Source organism: Amblyomma americanum, chromosome 7 (genome assembly GCF_052857255.1).
Source record: "Amblyomma americanum isolate KBUSLIRL-KWMA chromosome 7, ASM5285725v1, whole genome shotgun sequence".
In the NCBI taxonomy this organism is placed as follows: Eukaryota; Metazoa; Arthropoda; class Arachnida; order Ixodida; family Ixodidae; genus Amblyomma; species Amblyomma americanum.
The window spans coordinates 128,592,231-128,608,090 of record NC_135503.1 but is presented as its reverse complement, the minus strand read 5'-3'; the positions used below and the strand labels follow the sequence as shown (position 1 = coordinate 128,608,090).

The 15,860-nt window shown below is 48.0% G+C and overlaps 1 protein-coding gene across 1 annotated transcript in view; it reads left to right on the top strand.

The window, feature by feature from the left end:
- The first annotated feature begins 421 nt into the window (after window positions 1–421).
- Window positions 422–15,860, top strand: part of LOC144099569 (uncharacterized) — a 48,642-nt gene continuing 33,203 nt past the window's right edge. Inside the window, exons 1-6 of the mRNA XM_077632986.1 lie at window positions 422–548; window positions 1,296–1,363; window positions 8,250–8,411; window positions 8,597–8,719; window positions 9,239–9,329; window positions 11,477–11,682. Coding sequence (XP_077489112.1) covers window positions 469–548; window positions 1,296–1,363; window positions 8,250–8,411; window positions 8,597–8,719; window positions 9,239–9,329; window positions 11,477–11,682 — 730 coding nt within the window. The 5' untranslated portion in view covers window positions 422–468. The remainder of the gene's footprint in view (window positions 549–1,295; window positions 1,364–8,249; window positions 8,412–8,596; window positions 8,720–9,238; window positions 9,330–11,476; window positions 11,683–15,860) is intronic.

Below are 15,860 nucleotides of genomic sequence, written 5' to 3'. Positions count from 1 at the left end.
TGGGAAACAATTTTTCTTGTCTGTCTGGAAACGTGGGGCTAAATAGATTGTTGTTTTGTTTTGTGCATTTCTGAACTTGTTTTTCGTCTTGTCTTTTGTACTCGCTATTTTTTTTTCTAAATGTTGCTGCGCTTTACCTATTTACAATGCCGTCATTATAGTATTTAACGCCTTTTTGTACTTGTTCTTTGAATGTCCGCCGCCTTTTACAAGCCGAGCTGGCTGTGGGTTCAATCAAGTTTGTACGTGCTAATGTCACAAAATAAAGATGAGGGTGAGAGAGGTGAAAAAAAAATATGTTGTCTTGATGTCAGAGCTACAGTGGCTAGAAGCTAGCCACTGTATCAGAGCGGCGCACTGGCTTGTCTCTGGCTTGGGCGTTCCCGGCGCGTCGCCTCAAAATGTGCGCCAAAGACGAGAACGAAGTGCGCCGTGCCGGTGGATGCCGGCGCCGCGGTCCACTCAGCGATGCGCCGGGCCGCCGGGCTCGCCCTGACTCTCTCCTGCATCGTGGCGTACGTCTTCGCTCAGGAGGCATCCGAACCACGGTGGGTGTCCTCACGCCTACTTCACGCGGCCTTCTGTCTTGGGCCCAAACGGTGATGGCCCAGTGTTTCGAAAGGACGCGGGCGTCAAGAAACGTGCTTCGTGGGGTTATGCGAGTCTACGTATCTCATCCGTGCGGCCATCACTAAGTGACCCGGAATTTAAGGCCTGCCCTTGGAAGCCCAATGCTGCCTTCTCTGTTAGATATAAGTGCACGGCTCTGCGTAACCTTCAGTGCCCTTATTCTGCTCTACTTAAATGTTCACTTTGGTTCAGAAACTGTTCACTTCGCTTCAAGACATAATTCCTTGAATATCCTGCACAATGGCAGCTTCCAACGTTCTGAAAAGCTTCGAAGCAATGGTTATATAAACAATGCGGGTAATACGCTTGAACAAGAGGTAGACGCGAACTTGCGCGCTTCAAGAAAAATAATGAAGTCGCAGGCACAGGAAAGTGTCGTGTTAGTTTTTGATGAGTGAGAACACATTGCTTTTACTAGTTTTCTGCATGTACGGAATAACAACAATAATGATTCGCTGTGTTTCCAAATAAGAACCGTTCTCAACGAGAATCTACTCCATAAGCTGTAAAAAACACATCCATCGTCACCATCTAGCGTTCATATCTGGCATGATTCAACACAACGTACACAGGCTGCTAATGTGGGCCATGCCCAGACCCGACTTCCTGCCTGCCTCACTGTACGCAGTGTCTCACTCTCCGCTGCTGCCCTCTCCACTGCGCAGAGCCAGAGACGGGCTGCAGCTTCCACCGCAGCGACGTTCGCACCTCGAGAAGGACCCGGAACGCTTCGGTAAACGCTGTGCAGCGTCGCACTGACCTTGGACTTCCGGGCCACTATTCCAGAAAGTCTTTCCCAGATACTAAGCCGGGACATTCATAAAGGGCTAAGCCTATTTGGAAAAAACAGCGCACCTTAAGACAAGGGCTGAAGGAGATATAACGACACAGCGCTGTCTTCTTCAGTCAATGTCTTCCTCATTAATTGATCTCCCTGAGTCCTTGTCTTAAGGTAAGCTGTTTTTTCCAAATATGAACTGCCAACTAGCCCATTTCACCCCCCTTGCAAGAAAACCTATTTTGAGGAACACCTGAACCCCTCGAACGCGGACGAGGCCTTCAATTTCTCTACACTGTACTAGCGAAGCATAATTTTAGTGATATCGTGTGGAAGTGCTAAGAGTAAACTGATAGGATTGCGTTTATATATGTGCAGGGAAATTAACTAAAAGCATGTGCTCGATGCTACAGTCTACAATTTTTTACACCCTTATGTAAGAAAGCTGCTTTAGAGTGTTGCAGAGCTAACACCCATTAGGGTGCTCATGAACACCCTTAAAATGTTCATCAACACCTACCACCGTAAAGGTGCTCAAGGACACCCTCAAAGGGTATTAGCCATGGGAAAACAGCGTTACACATTTAAGGGTGTAAAATTTATAATGAGCTTAAAGCTTTATGTCAATTTCGGCTTTAAAAAAGAACGAATAGGCTACCAAAGCCGCTAGTTGTGAGTAAGATGTACCCGTTCACCTAGCTATACTAGTGCAGTGCAGAGAAGCCAACTACTCAAAAGGAAAAAAAACTTTAAAGCAGTGCGGCGAAGCTCTTCCTGCAAGTGTGCACAACTCAAAAAAATTGCTGAAATGCTGTGAAGCCGCCTTACCAGGGTGATTGTTGCTCCGTTGAAAACTTCGGGACGGCCGAAGCGCTGCCCGCCAACTTCTGACCAAACGCAATTCCCTTCGTCTTCTACTTTCCCTTTTTTTCCAGCTGTGAAATGTTTCCCAATCTGCAGAATAACTCGCGTAGAGTGTTTTCGGCACGCGGTAACGGTTTTCTTTCCCAGACCTCACGCAAATCGCCAGAGTTTGTCCATTTGCAAGCTGCTGAGACTCCGCGCTTCTTCGCGTTTTACACCGGTATCGGCCACTGCGCAAACGCCGTTGAAAACTCGCAAGGGCTTTATACGTTTCTCGCTGGGCGGCCGTTTCGCCGAGAGAAGCCTGAGCACTCGCTTCAAGTGCCACCGAAGCGCGCGAGCCATTTGTGCACGCCAAACGTAGGTACCTTGGTTTCAGCGCTGCGCGGCTGCTCTTTGCGACACAATTCGCGACCAGAGTGAGAACAAACGAGCGATATAAATTGCCAATTGGTTCCTCACTGTCCTTAGTTATGCTGTCATTCCCAGTGAAACCTCACAACTCCCACAGAGCGCACTTGACGCGTGCGACTAATTTGGGCATGTGACGCACGTCATGCCAGTTTCACCCACACTAGGGTCGGGTGCGGGCCAAGCAAAACAATAATGCAAATGAGGCCAGCCTTGGTTTCCAGGGAGCGGTCCCAGTTTTCGTGGAATCAAAAGCAGGCTGCCTCACCCTTATTTGTTTCGAATTCCGGTAAGTCGAAGCGGTCTTCAATGTGGCTCGAAGAGGACAGCCGTCGAAGCAGTGCAGTGGTTCTTGGTCTCGCCAGCCTGAGCCACCACTCATTGCAGCTCTCTATGGAAATCTGATGGAAAGCGCGATCGTCCGGGCTCCGATTCCTGCCCCTCCTCCCTGCTAGCCAGAAGAAGGGTCATTCGTTGTTTATGCCGAATGCATGCCGCTATTTGGACATAGCATAAGCAAGCACAGCTATTTTCATTTTTAAAAAAATAAATTTTAGTGCAGCAACAGCCTCAGCTGATCGTGATTTTCGCGAGTTGCTCGCTCACAATTTCCAATTATCAGGTTTGTTTGTTTTTTTTGGCTCTTCATTACATTCTTTTTTTTCTCTTCCGGAGTATAACCCCGAAAAAACTTGAATTCTGGTGGACATTGTGAAAAGTCCCGAATTAAAATAAAACGCGAATTTTACCCCGTAATTAAAAAAAACGAATGACCCTAATTGTACGGCCATTTGTCGTGATCTTCAGCAGGCCACGTGTGCGTGGCAATTTTTCTGGCATTGTTAACTCCATCATGTAACTGATTTCTGTTGTTTTCATTGTAGAAGTAAACTTTGTTATAAGGGATGTGCACATCTCTGGTTTCCTCATTCGCGCAGCAGACATAAGGTAGTACATGCTCGCCCCCGTTATCACAGAGCGCGACCTGAGAAATGTTGGGTGGGTGCGCTGCGCACTTGTTCTTGCACACTTGTTCTTGGCTTTTCCGCGGGCAGTGACGCGACGGACTGTGGGACATTAAATGGGAGCGGTGCCAACTCCTCTTCCCACTACCTCAGGTACTACAGTAATTTTACGGAGGGCTCAATGCTTAAACGCGAGTTACACGCAGGACATGTGGACCTTTTCACTTTCTTTTTAATGGCATCGGCGTAAAGCCGCGCCTCTGCACTTCGTTTCTGCGCAGTGCCGTTCGAGCCGGCAGTGCCGTCGCACAGGCCCTCTCATTGGCGACTTCAATGTAAGCCGTCTGCTCTCGCCAAATGCAAAAAACGAAAGCTAGGCGATAAGCTGTTATCAGCTTAGCAGCTCCTTTATCTCACGTTACCTGTGGCAAAATACCTCACGTCCATAAATATATACAAATGTGGCAGACAAGAAAGCGGACATAAATCCTAAGTGCATGCCACATGCAAAAATCCCTTTTCTCTTCTACATCGTCACAAGCGAAGACTGATGAAAAGGAGGAATCCCCATAAACGCATACCACTTATAGTAATCCCTACCCCTTCTTTGCCTAAATCTTAGTTTGTATGACCCCCCTAACCTCCTGCAACCACCTCGGCTACGAAAACTGTGCAATCCAAATTTTGGTAGGTCATCCCATGCTTGCCACATGCAAGTGGTCATTTAAATAGTCACCGCCTGGTTATGGCCAATCCCCCTTGTGGGTATGTGCCATTGTGTGAGGTCAACAACAACAACAACAATCTGAAAGGAGCGTCAGGCCTTCATTTATTCCGAGAGCATAGGAGACGGAATTAACCGCAGATTATCTACAGCGACACTATTTTGCCCACCGTCTCGTCAAGGTGCTAAGTACTGAAATCGATGTTTCAGGGCCTCGGAGATCAGTTATGAGAGACTCCGGCAAACTAAACACATATGTCCTCATTTTAATAACGGTTTTGCTTGGTCCGCAGCCGACCCTAGTGCTGGTAAGTTCAGCCCGGTCATGGTGAAACCGGCATGACCTGCCTCACATGCCAAAATTAGTCGCACGCATCAAGTGCGCTCTGTGGGAGTTGTGAGGATTCACTGGGAATAACTGCATAACTGAGGACAGCGAGGAGCGAATTCGCAATTTATATCGCTCCTTTGTTCTCACTCTTGCCGCGAATTGTGTCGCAAAGAGCAGCCGCGCCGCACTCAAACCGAGGTACCTACGTCGGCATACCCAAATGGTTCGCGCGCTTCGGTGGCACTTGAAGCGAGTGTTAAGGCTTCTTTTGGCAAAACGGCCTTACAGCGAGAAACGAATAAATCCCTTGCGAGTTTTCAACGGTATTTTTGTTGGGCGCGATGCCGGTGTAAAACTGGAAGAAGCGTGGAGTCTCGGCAGCTTGCAAATAGCCAAATTCAGTGGGGATTTGCGTGAGTTCTGAGAAAGAAAACCGTTCCCGCGTGTCGAAAGCACACTACGCGAGTTATTCTGCACATTCGGAAAAATTTGACAGCTGGAAAAAAAGGGAAAAGGGGAACGAAGGAGACTGCATTTCTTCAGAAGTTGGCAAGCAGCTCTCGGACGTCCCGAAGTTTTCAACGGTGCCACAGGCACCTTGGTAGGGTGCCTTCGCCGCGTTTCAACAATGTTTCTAAGTTTTTCACGCCTGCAGTAAAATCTTCGCCACACAACTTAAATTTCATTTTTTGTGGTTGGCTTCTTTGCAGTACACTATCCTCCGTTTCATACTTAGCTGTCTACGCAGCCAAGGCTACGGTGCCTGTTTGCGATCCTCGTCCGCATCATAATATAGTGGGTCAAAAATAAAAATAGAAATGAATTGACAAGCAAAGTGAACAGTAGTTGATATTATAGTAGACCGATGGAAGTGTTTTATTTTGCAAATAGATTGATTTTTCTTTTATGTTTTCCAGAACCGAGTGACGCAGATTTTTCGTTTTCTCAGGCGCCGGCTGTATCAGGTTTTCGCAGCTGAGCCGGCAGGTCTGTTTGTGAAAATGGCGTCGCTGTCACCTGCTCGCTTGTTTTCTTCCCCCGCTTCGACTTCGAGAACATCTCCTGTTCGCCTCTTTTCCAAGGTGAAGTCTCCAAAGTTTTCTAAAGACTGCAAGGCGGTGATAGTTAATGTCTACGCAAGCATAAGGAAGCTCCACCCCGAGAAGACTGTGCGTGACGTTCTCGCAATTGTGGGCGAGATGACCGGAGTGAGCCCTCGGACAGTTGTGAGGTTTAAGAAAGAAGGTCTTTCTGGCGGAGTAAAATAATTGAAGCCACACTGAATTCTATCACCCCACAATTAATGATTCATTGTGTGCAGCATGCGAAAAAATCCGTGAACACCGAAAAACAGCGCCTCTCAGCACGTCCGTTGCCAACTCTCACTTCACTTTCGTTTCCCTGCGGAAAAAGTTAACAGCACGCTTCTTATTAAAGAAGTCATTTCATTTTGATAACAAAAAAGGCCACTTATATATGGCTCGCATTTAGACTTTCTATCTAGAGATTCGCCGAAAAAAGATAAAAAAGAGAACAAACCTACGCTGAGGATCGAACCTGGGCCCCCTCACAAAATGAACAAACATGCCCGCGCTTCGTACCACTCAGCCACGACGCGAGGCGGAGTGACACATTTTGTTAGTTTTTTTTTTTGACGGACTACTTCCGTACCTTTGGCTGTGTAGACAGCTATGTATGAAACGGAGTATAGTGTAGTTAGGTGAATGGGCACGCCTGCTTCGCACCTACCCGAAAGCCTACCGGCCACAGCGCTAACGCACGAAAACGGGCAGCGCACGTATTGAGATTAAGCGCCGTGTGCCGTGGTCGTCTCTAGTTTTAAGCATCGCAGACCAGGCAAAGTGCACAATAATTTTATTATCTTAGTCCCGCCATAGTAGATTCTATTACAATGGATTTATACCCCCGCCACACGGGCACTTTCGATCTCATTGAGTCAATGCTCGCCGAATTCAGTGCAGATAAGAGTTCACCAAGGTGGCAGTCTCTGTATGTTGGTGATTCATGATGGAAATGTACAGCGCAAAGAAATACGAGGGCACAAGGAAGACGAATGGAACACACGAGCGCTGACCTTTCACATAGAACGTTCTTGTAGGGAATAAAGGCATTTGAAACAGCTGCTAAGGCTTTTTAAGGTCAAAGCCTTAGAAGCTGCTTCGAATGCGTTTATTCTCTACGAGAACGTTCCTATGTTAAAGATCAGGACTCGTGTGTTCCATGCGTCTTCCTTGTGTCCTCGTCTTTCTTTGAGCTGTACTACATTTCCAGCAGATCAGAGGTTGAAACACGGTCGTTCTCAAGCGTAATTGAGCCCGATCCTGCTTGGCACGACCCCGATTCTCCAAGCGTTCTCGAGGTTTCAAGCGCAATTGAAAGCAGACGTTGACACTGTCGCTCTCACTAAGCTATAAAAATGAAGGCACGTTAATAAAGCAAAAGCAAAAATACCAACGTATAAACTGATATACCCTTTTAGTGCATCATGTCTGCTGCATAAAGGCACATTTATAAATTATCTCAACCCCAGGGTCTACCATCGGTGCAAATGAAGCTAGCATCCACATGTTAGCGAGTTGATGATGCGACCGCTTCCGCTGCGTCTTGTCGCACAGGTGACAAAAGTATGTCGGCGAAGAAACGGAAGTGAGATGGATCGTAATCGTCACCCCGTACTTTTGTACCGAGACCACAGGCCTTGGTTGCACAGTGTAAGCGTACGTCAGCATGATACGGATCTCGGTGCAACATTTGGCGCCACTCTGCGTAGATGAGGGCAACTTCTCAATGAGCATTGAAAACACGCTTGTTGTACTGGATGTTTCAATCGTGCTCGAAAACCTCGATGCAGATTGAGTTCAGTTAGGACCGAAAGTGCCCTTGTGGCAGGGGTATTAAAAGTTCAAAACTTTCCTTACTTTTTGCCTTCCAAAATGACGAAGGGACCCATAGAAACGTTTCTCAGAATGGTACGAACTACAGCTGATGCGCCAGTGCGCTAGATGGCATTTCTAGTCTCTCCAGCTTGGCTTTCCGGCTTGAGTCTGTGGGCTACCACGCCTATAGAAAAAGGCCCTCAGGCTCATTACAGTCACAATAATTCACATTCTAAGAGCAGACCTTTGCTTGAGACGGGCGTTTTGCTTCAGAAGGAACAAGATGTAAACATTGATGATTACCATTTTTTTACGAACTTTTAATACACTCTGCACATTTCACGCATGAATTGTCCCGTAGAGTTTCTAAAGTGACCACCATGCGTTCTCGCTGTGCACCAGAGATGCTGCCACGCAACCGAGCCCTTCATGAGCTTCAACTCTTTGGTACAGAAAACTTTCATTCGGGCTCTTGTTAAATAACAGGGAGCCAGAACCTCGGCAGAGTTTAAGGCCAACGTGATGCACCTGGGGGGCCACCAGTTTCGGGTAAGGCCCTAGTGAATTCGAGATTTTGGATACGGCTTGACCATGAGCACCATGGCGTCCGCCGGTAGCCATCTGCGAATAAGCCACCGGATGCGCGCAGACTTCTTCGGCGAGCTGCGGGAGGAGCAGTGCCAGGATGACCTGGACTGCGACCGTAACACAGGCCGCGTATGCGCCCGAAAGCCCAACGACGCGGCGGGCCACTGCCAGTGCCCACCCGAGAAGCCCACCAAGGACGCCCAGGGACAGTGCCAGCCAGCAGGTATGTGCACCTGAAAAAATGCTCTCTAATAAGAGATTTGTGCCACGCAAACTCGGTCACTCATAACGAGGCTCACTCAAATGACTCTTTACAACGCCGTTCTTCCTTAGTCTAGTCCCCTCCGCCCTCACCGTTATCGCCTCTGAAGAGAGGATGCTGAAAGCGAGGCCTTCTGAACTTTGCAGAGCAGCCGGGCTGCCAGCAGAACGCGGACTGCGGGAAGCCGCTGCTGGAGTGCGTCGATCGACAGTGCCGCTGCGTTGCGCCGAACGTCGCGCACGCCGACGGCAGCTGCACACCTCCACAGGGTGAGCTCGCTGCATCATTTCTGCGCCCGTGCTTTTCTTAGGCGGCGCAACAACCAGCCTAACTTCTCTGAAGCCAGAGGTTCCGGACATGGGCCTGCTTTGAATTCGTCAGTTAAGAACTTCATAACGACGGCTATGTCGGCCGTTCGTTTCAAATATACCGCGCAATGGTTGCGTTAAATAGACAGCTTAAGGGCGAGAGTTCGGCGCCGTAATTTCTTCCCGAACATGCTCCGGTGTGCATCTTGAATTGGGCTGCTTCCGCCACCCTTTCGCATGCGTTTATATGCTCGGAAGCTTTGCATTGGTTACAAGAAGGGCATGTTTCTAAGGAATCGCACCTGTCTGGACAGGATGTAAAATTTAGAGAGCCTGCCTTTATGACTGTGAAACCAAGAATGAATGAGTGTGATATTGGATGAATTTGCTATTCCTGTGTAATTGTCGACAGTCTTCCGTTTTTGCACAGGCACAATTGTGAGCCTATCGGTTTGAAGGCATTTATTTCTTGTTCTCCAGAACCACCACCGACTAAATCAACATGGCTATCTCCTCTGGCATTTCTTTTTTCCATCCTACTGCTTATGACCTGCACTGTCTTCGTCACCAGGTAAGACTACCCTTTTCGAAATCTCCTCGGCGTACAATTACAAATGACAGCGCCAACAACCCTGTATGCATTCATGTTAAGAACAATACCACAGCTGCACTGCTAGAACTAAGAACGGAGAGTTGCTAACGTTTGTTATACTTCTGTGCGCCTGCGTGTGCGTGTGCATCGTTTTCTTTGTGTTACGCACGCACCGGCAATGCCTATCCTATGTAATATCGTGCAGCATTTTTATTGGTATAGATAGCAACAGGGAGTCAGAAGACGCATTTTAAACCCATCCTTGTCAACATTGTTCGCCATCGGCCTGCTCTCAAACAGCAACGACTTTCCACGCATACCCCTCAAGCCTAAGCGACCTTGATAACGCAACTTTTCATTCTTTGACTGTAGCTGTAGTCTTGAAAGCACTGAACAACATCGCGAAGGAAGGGCATGAGAAGTAAAGACCTATGTTTTCGCAAGCAGTTCTCTGGAGGTGTGAGGTCTAAAGAAAATGCGTTGCGTGTCGCCGGGACGTACGTTGACGGAAACACAATGGTACAGCTGCCCCCCTCGGCTGCTTCTGATTCGCGAACTTTCTACTAATGCCTTTACATTTTTGCCTTGCCGCATTTGCGCTAGTGTACGCGAGAAAAGGTTAGCCAAGTACCTAAAACAAATTGAGGTCAGTATCGCGAATCAAGGAAAGGAAAATGGTAGGAGCAGTGTTAACAGTCAGGAAGAGAGCAGAGTTGTTTGGAGAGTTAGGGGTTAAGGAGTTGTGTTAATTGTATCCTAACTGATATCTAGAAGAAATAGACATATGGACAGGACTCATGGCCAGTAAAGGTAGCACGTTGAATCGCTAGAGGGGGCAAGCTTGAAAGGGACGGCAAAGAGTAAGATGGGTGGATGAATTGAGGAATTATTCTGGCATAAGTTGGCCACAGCTGGAGCCGAACCGGGTTAAGAAGGGATATAGGAATGTCTTTGTCCTTCAGTGCAGGTAGCGGGGACAGAGATGATGACGATGACATGAAGGTGACGGTCGCGTGTGACGGCTGCCGCGCTTTGGCAAGTACTAAAGCTCATCTGCAGTCGCGAAAGAATGCCCAGTGGATTCCTTCGGTAGTAAATAAAGTCGACATCCGCCCCATGCGATGTGCATAATTATGTAGTACTTATGCAAGGGTCTAGAAAAAGGTTTCCAAACTAATTATAGCACGCCAAAAAATGACATCACAGGTGCGCGCTCAGGAACATAGTCACGTCAGATAAAATAAATCAGAGTGCCGGAATCCTGCGCTATGGTTACAGCGAGAATTATTCTCGAGGCAATTTCGTAAGCACGTGTGCAGCAGTTTGTGATTGCATTATGGGCAGAAAGTTAGAAGAATAAGGCTACGTGAAATTTTCTAGGGAGCTGGGGACTTCGGCCATAGAAACATTAAATATAATTAGGCAAGCATACTTTGCGATGAGGCAGTGAGTCGTACGCAATGTTTGCAGTGGTACAGGCGCTTCCGACATGGAAGAGCCACCCTTGAAGACAAGTGTTATAACCTCCTGTAAAACGGTCGCCGAAAGACAATCAAGGGGTTATATTGTTGGTGCACTGTGTGAGTCAGTGCAGACAATGCTAACGTTGGAAGTGAACATGCGGCATGTCCCTACTACTGACCACCGAGCGGGAGCAACAACATGCCACACAGTGCCCCTCCCTCCCTCCCACCTCATCAGGCACATCAGGTTGTCGCTTCCGTACCGGTCTTACTCGTCAAATTTGGCACCCGCCTTCCCCTTTTTTGCCGCAGACGAAGCTGCAGCTCAAATGTCGCCGTTCTCACATCATTGCGAGGTCTAACGCAAGTGCCAAAATATTAGGGACGTGCTCACAGAAAACGACTTCAGACCGCTTTCCAGGCGTAGCAGAAAAACTGGGCTGGGCGAAATGCTGCGCGAGGTGAGCAGTATTTCGAAGGCTACGCTGCTTCAGCTTATGTTTGTAATGTACTTTTTTTTAACGACGCCAGTCTGGACACTTATTGATACAGCCTCATAATTGGTAAATACGCGCAGTATGCATTTATGCGATGCTCAGCGGTGCGTGTGCTGTCTCCATCGACTCGCGGCCGTTTTGTCGCCGGTCTCTGTGGAGCGCGCAGGTATCGCAAGGACGAAGATGTGATGGACGAGGAAGAGATGTCCGAGGGTGGCCCCGGCGGCGGCGCCACCGCGTCTGGTCGCTCCTGGTCGGCCACTAAGGGAGGCGTCGCAGCCTCGTCTTCGTCGGCGCGTGTGACTTCCCCTCTAGGTGGGGCCCCCAGCCGACAAGGTTCAGTCGCGCCGAGGCCGTCCGATGATGCCCCTGGTGCGTTCCTCAAGCGGTGCGAAAGCAGAGCTCTGCCTGTCATTGTATAACACCCAAAATCTCTGCGTCCGTGTGCACTGCAGTATTCTTCTGGCTCACTGCTGAGTTTATTTTATTTGTAACAGTACAGAATGTTCGCGCAACTGAACGAACAATTTTAAATTTAAAAGTTCACTGAACTTCCGCTTATCCTGCAACCGTAGTCATTGATAGAGCTGCGCTTAATTTTGAATCTATCGAGGTCGACCATAGGCCGGATGGCTTGGTCGTTACGGGGCGGTTCTTCTCGCCCGAGTTTTCTTGGCTGCATCTACGGGCGACACAACGTTTTCTGAGCCTACGGCACTCGCGTAACCATCAAAAATTCTGCGCGTGTGGTGGCATTTAGGTACCGAGATGCTTCAACTTTAACTTCCCTTTGCAGTCAACCTGCACCGAGAAAACGATATTTCAGTTGGAACTGATCTGCAAGAAGCCTCTATGTCCTTCAATCTTCGCGAGTTAGGCAACGTTTCACTTAAACTCATCTATACTCCGCCTTATAAGCTATTGCACTGAAATGATGAAAACACCTACTGCAGGGCGACGCCCAGTCGAAAAAAACAACAGAAATTTCGGTTGCGCTACAGAAATTTCTGTTGTCGCAACAGAACATTCTGTTGCGACGACAGAACAATCTGTTGTTACTACAGAGTAATCTGTTGCGACGAGAGAATGTTCTGTTGCGGCAAAAAAACGTTCTACTGCGACTACAGAAGACAGAATCCATGCTACAAAGTGTTCTGTGGTGACAACAGAAGCTCTGTAGCGGCGACAGAAGACAGAACACATGCTACAGACTGTCCTGTAGCGACAACAGAGGTTTCGGTCGCGCGACAGAAACGCCGAACTTCTGCTGCGCCGAAGCAAAGCATGAGCGCAACAAATGCGACCATGAGAGTTAGCTTCATCTGGTAGGCTTGTAAGTTAAAACGAATCAATATTTAGAAAAACAAAAGCTTTCTCCTGAATTGAAATGAAGTGATGAATTCTTAGGCAATGCCGAAAGTAGGAGCAATTATTGTTTCGTTCCTTCTTCATCTTTATTAATTATACGGCATTAATTGACATTGTAAACATGTCTTTAAAGAATGGTAAAGCGATCCAGAACCCCGAAAATTGTGTACCTGTGTAAAGTGATGGCAAGTACTTTTTTGTTTCCTCAACATTTAGATCCTCACAAATAAATAACTTCTTAAACATGGATTTAAATGATCAGATGCTAATAGAAAAAGCTCGAATGCTACAGACAGTCGGGCTCAGGCGATTTTGACAAGGTAATTTTAGCGCAACCCTTTTTATTTTGCGAAGATGAAAGCCCGCGAAAATTAAGAATACCGCGTGACAGCGTGCTCCATGCGTATGAATGCGCAGGAGCCGCAGTGCTCTTTTTCGCGATTTGTTGAAATGCTGCCAGCTGAGCGCTTTCTGCTTTGTCCACGACAGAACTTCGCGTTGTTGCTGGTTCCGAGAGCGCGAAGGCCTGTGAGACGGTCATCAGCCGCGGGCGCGAATCTAAGCCATATTGGAAAATAATAAAATTTGTCGACTATTTATTAGAGTAGAACGAAAATATACTATCCAATACGTTACATATCTTCTAACAACACTCTCTTCGTCTTAATTCGAAGGAACGCTTTTCTTTATTTTTAAAATTTTAGCACTATTTCATTTATAATCCTTTGTTCGCAACTCTTTACAGGCTTCAGTATTTGGGAGTAGGCTGAGTAGCTTCGTGATTGTGCGCTTGTGCGCATTTCCACCAAAAATACATAGCATATTAGGAAACGTACAAAACATGTGAGCTATGCCAAATTACCCCCCCCCCCTCCCCGCCCGTGGGTAATAGTGGCAGACCTCCTACAAAAGGACAAGGCCCCAGATCCGCATGGTGAATGCAAACCCACCCAGGCAATTTGCACCACTCTTAGTTAAGAGCTTGAAAACTAAATACTCAGCCCGGCAGGGGAGCATCTTAAACTCATCAAAATTATCTTTGTGTCATCCTAAACACTCATAGGTGCCCACTGCTGGAAGGTCTTTGCCATCTCTGCAATGCAGTCCAAGCGAAACATTCTTCAAAGCGCGCATGAAACCTCTGTATACCGAAGTCATGCGGCGGTACAATTCAAAGGGTCCATATCCCAGGCTCTGACGCACACAAGCGCAAGGAGAGCGTGACATAGAGGCAACGTTAACGCTCATCTCAACATCCCGCTCTGCGTGTACGATATCTTCTTAAAACGGCGCCTCAAAAGAAAAGTGGGCAGTTTGTTCCGTGCGCAGAGCGCTTAGAATGTTTGGGGGAAGGGGGGGGGACACAAAAATAAAACAAGCGCGAGCGGAACGACCATTTCCGGGACACTCTGAAGAAAACGAGGGAACCTAGCTAGCGGTACACCTAAGCAACGAAGAGCAGCGCACTTCAACGCGACAGCACTGAGACAACACTCCCAGGGCTCTGACTATGCTTATCCCGCAAATGGCGAATTCTGCAAGCATAGAAGCTGTCGGAAATGGCAAACAAAAAAAGAGAGGGGAGAGCACTGGAAGAGACAAAATGCGCGTAACGCCTCAACGAGAGGAAACGGGGGTCAATGGCACAAGAAAGCAGCCGACACAACCAGCCACAACTGCTGGCTGGCTCAAAAGCTGCACCCATGGCTGCACGTGCACAAAGGATTCATTCCTTCAGCAGAGGCGATGCAAAGACAAGAGCTTGGAACAGGCTTCCAGTGCGACGGAATGGAGGACTTCCCAAACATGAAAGATAATGTTAAAAGAATTTTCACGGCTGGTGGCCGCTTCAAAGGGAAGAGTAACAAGCGAGGCGGGAAGGGAAATGGGGCCTCAGAGCCTTCGGGGGAGTAAGGAAAAGGGAAGTTGCTCGGCGAACAAGGAAACGTTGTTTTTTTTTCTTTTTTTTCTTTTTTAGAGGGGCTCTGGTGGAAGTGAAGAGGGAGGTGGGCCAGGAGAGGAGCGAGTGTAGATACGAGCTCACCTGAGAAGTAAAAATGGCCTCCAAAAATTCAACCGGTCTCGGAGGCTACTGCTAAGAAGCAGGAACAAAAGCGCCTCTGCAGCGTACTTTTATTTGCATTACATCGCATACATCGCGATGCGCAAATCGGGTACCGTTGCATTATGGTCACCGCTCCTCAGTATGTCTCGCTCACTAGCGCTGGTCGCGTATGTATACTGGCGCCGGTAACCACTGTGGCCTCTTCTGTACTTACACCAAGCCTGCTTTGCCCTCTTAACTGTTCCTCCTCCTCTCTCTCTGCGAGCAAAAGCCGTTTGGCAAGATGGATGCCGGGACAGCCGGGCGGATGAGCTGCTGGACTCGGGGGCCGCGGTAGCGCGCCCATTGTTTTGCACGTCGGTATACATGGTTTGCATGTGACGTCACGTCCGGCGGTGCGCGCTGCGGCAGACATGTTGGTGCAGTCTGTGCGGAGTCGGTGGTGTGCGTATCGCACGCGTTTCCTCGCTAGTGGTAACACGTGCAATTCTGTTGCCTTTTGTGTGGCATGCCGCCGCTTCTCAGTAAGCAGCCTTTAGACGCTACCTACCGCTTAGACCTTACGGAGTCGGAGCGCGTTCGGTATGCGGAAAAAGTGCGTCTCTGCGATAATATCGACCCGTTCATGCTGCGGCCGGGAACGGACACAAGCGATGTCGACATATTTCAAGAGATTTGTTACTGTGACATCGTCAATTACCTTGTTTTTTCTGCAAGCTTTCTGACCCTTGAAGAAATGAAGGCGTTTAAGTCCACCGAGGCGCTTAATTATTTCACTAGCGGCTGGGTGAAGGGACTGTCGGCAAAACAGCTGCAAGGAGACAAGGTGCTTCTACTTGGAGAGGTAAGCCGCAGGGCATTGATCTATGTAAGGATTAGAGTAAAGAAATAACGGTTAATAAATCCACAAGTGACTGAGTGTAAGCAATCACTCAGTAAAGTTTTAAAAAGAACTGTTTACAAACTGTCAGGCTAGTGTTCATTTCTTCATATGTACTGAACCTGGACGACTTCAGATTAAATCACAAGTTATTCTATTTTTATGGGCATATGAAAGGAACCGTTGCTGGTTTATCTTAGTTTGGAAACCCAACAAGTTATTGCGCAAAAAAGAAAC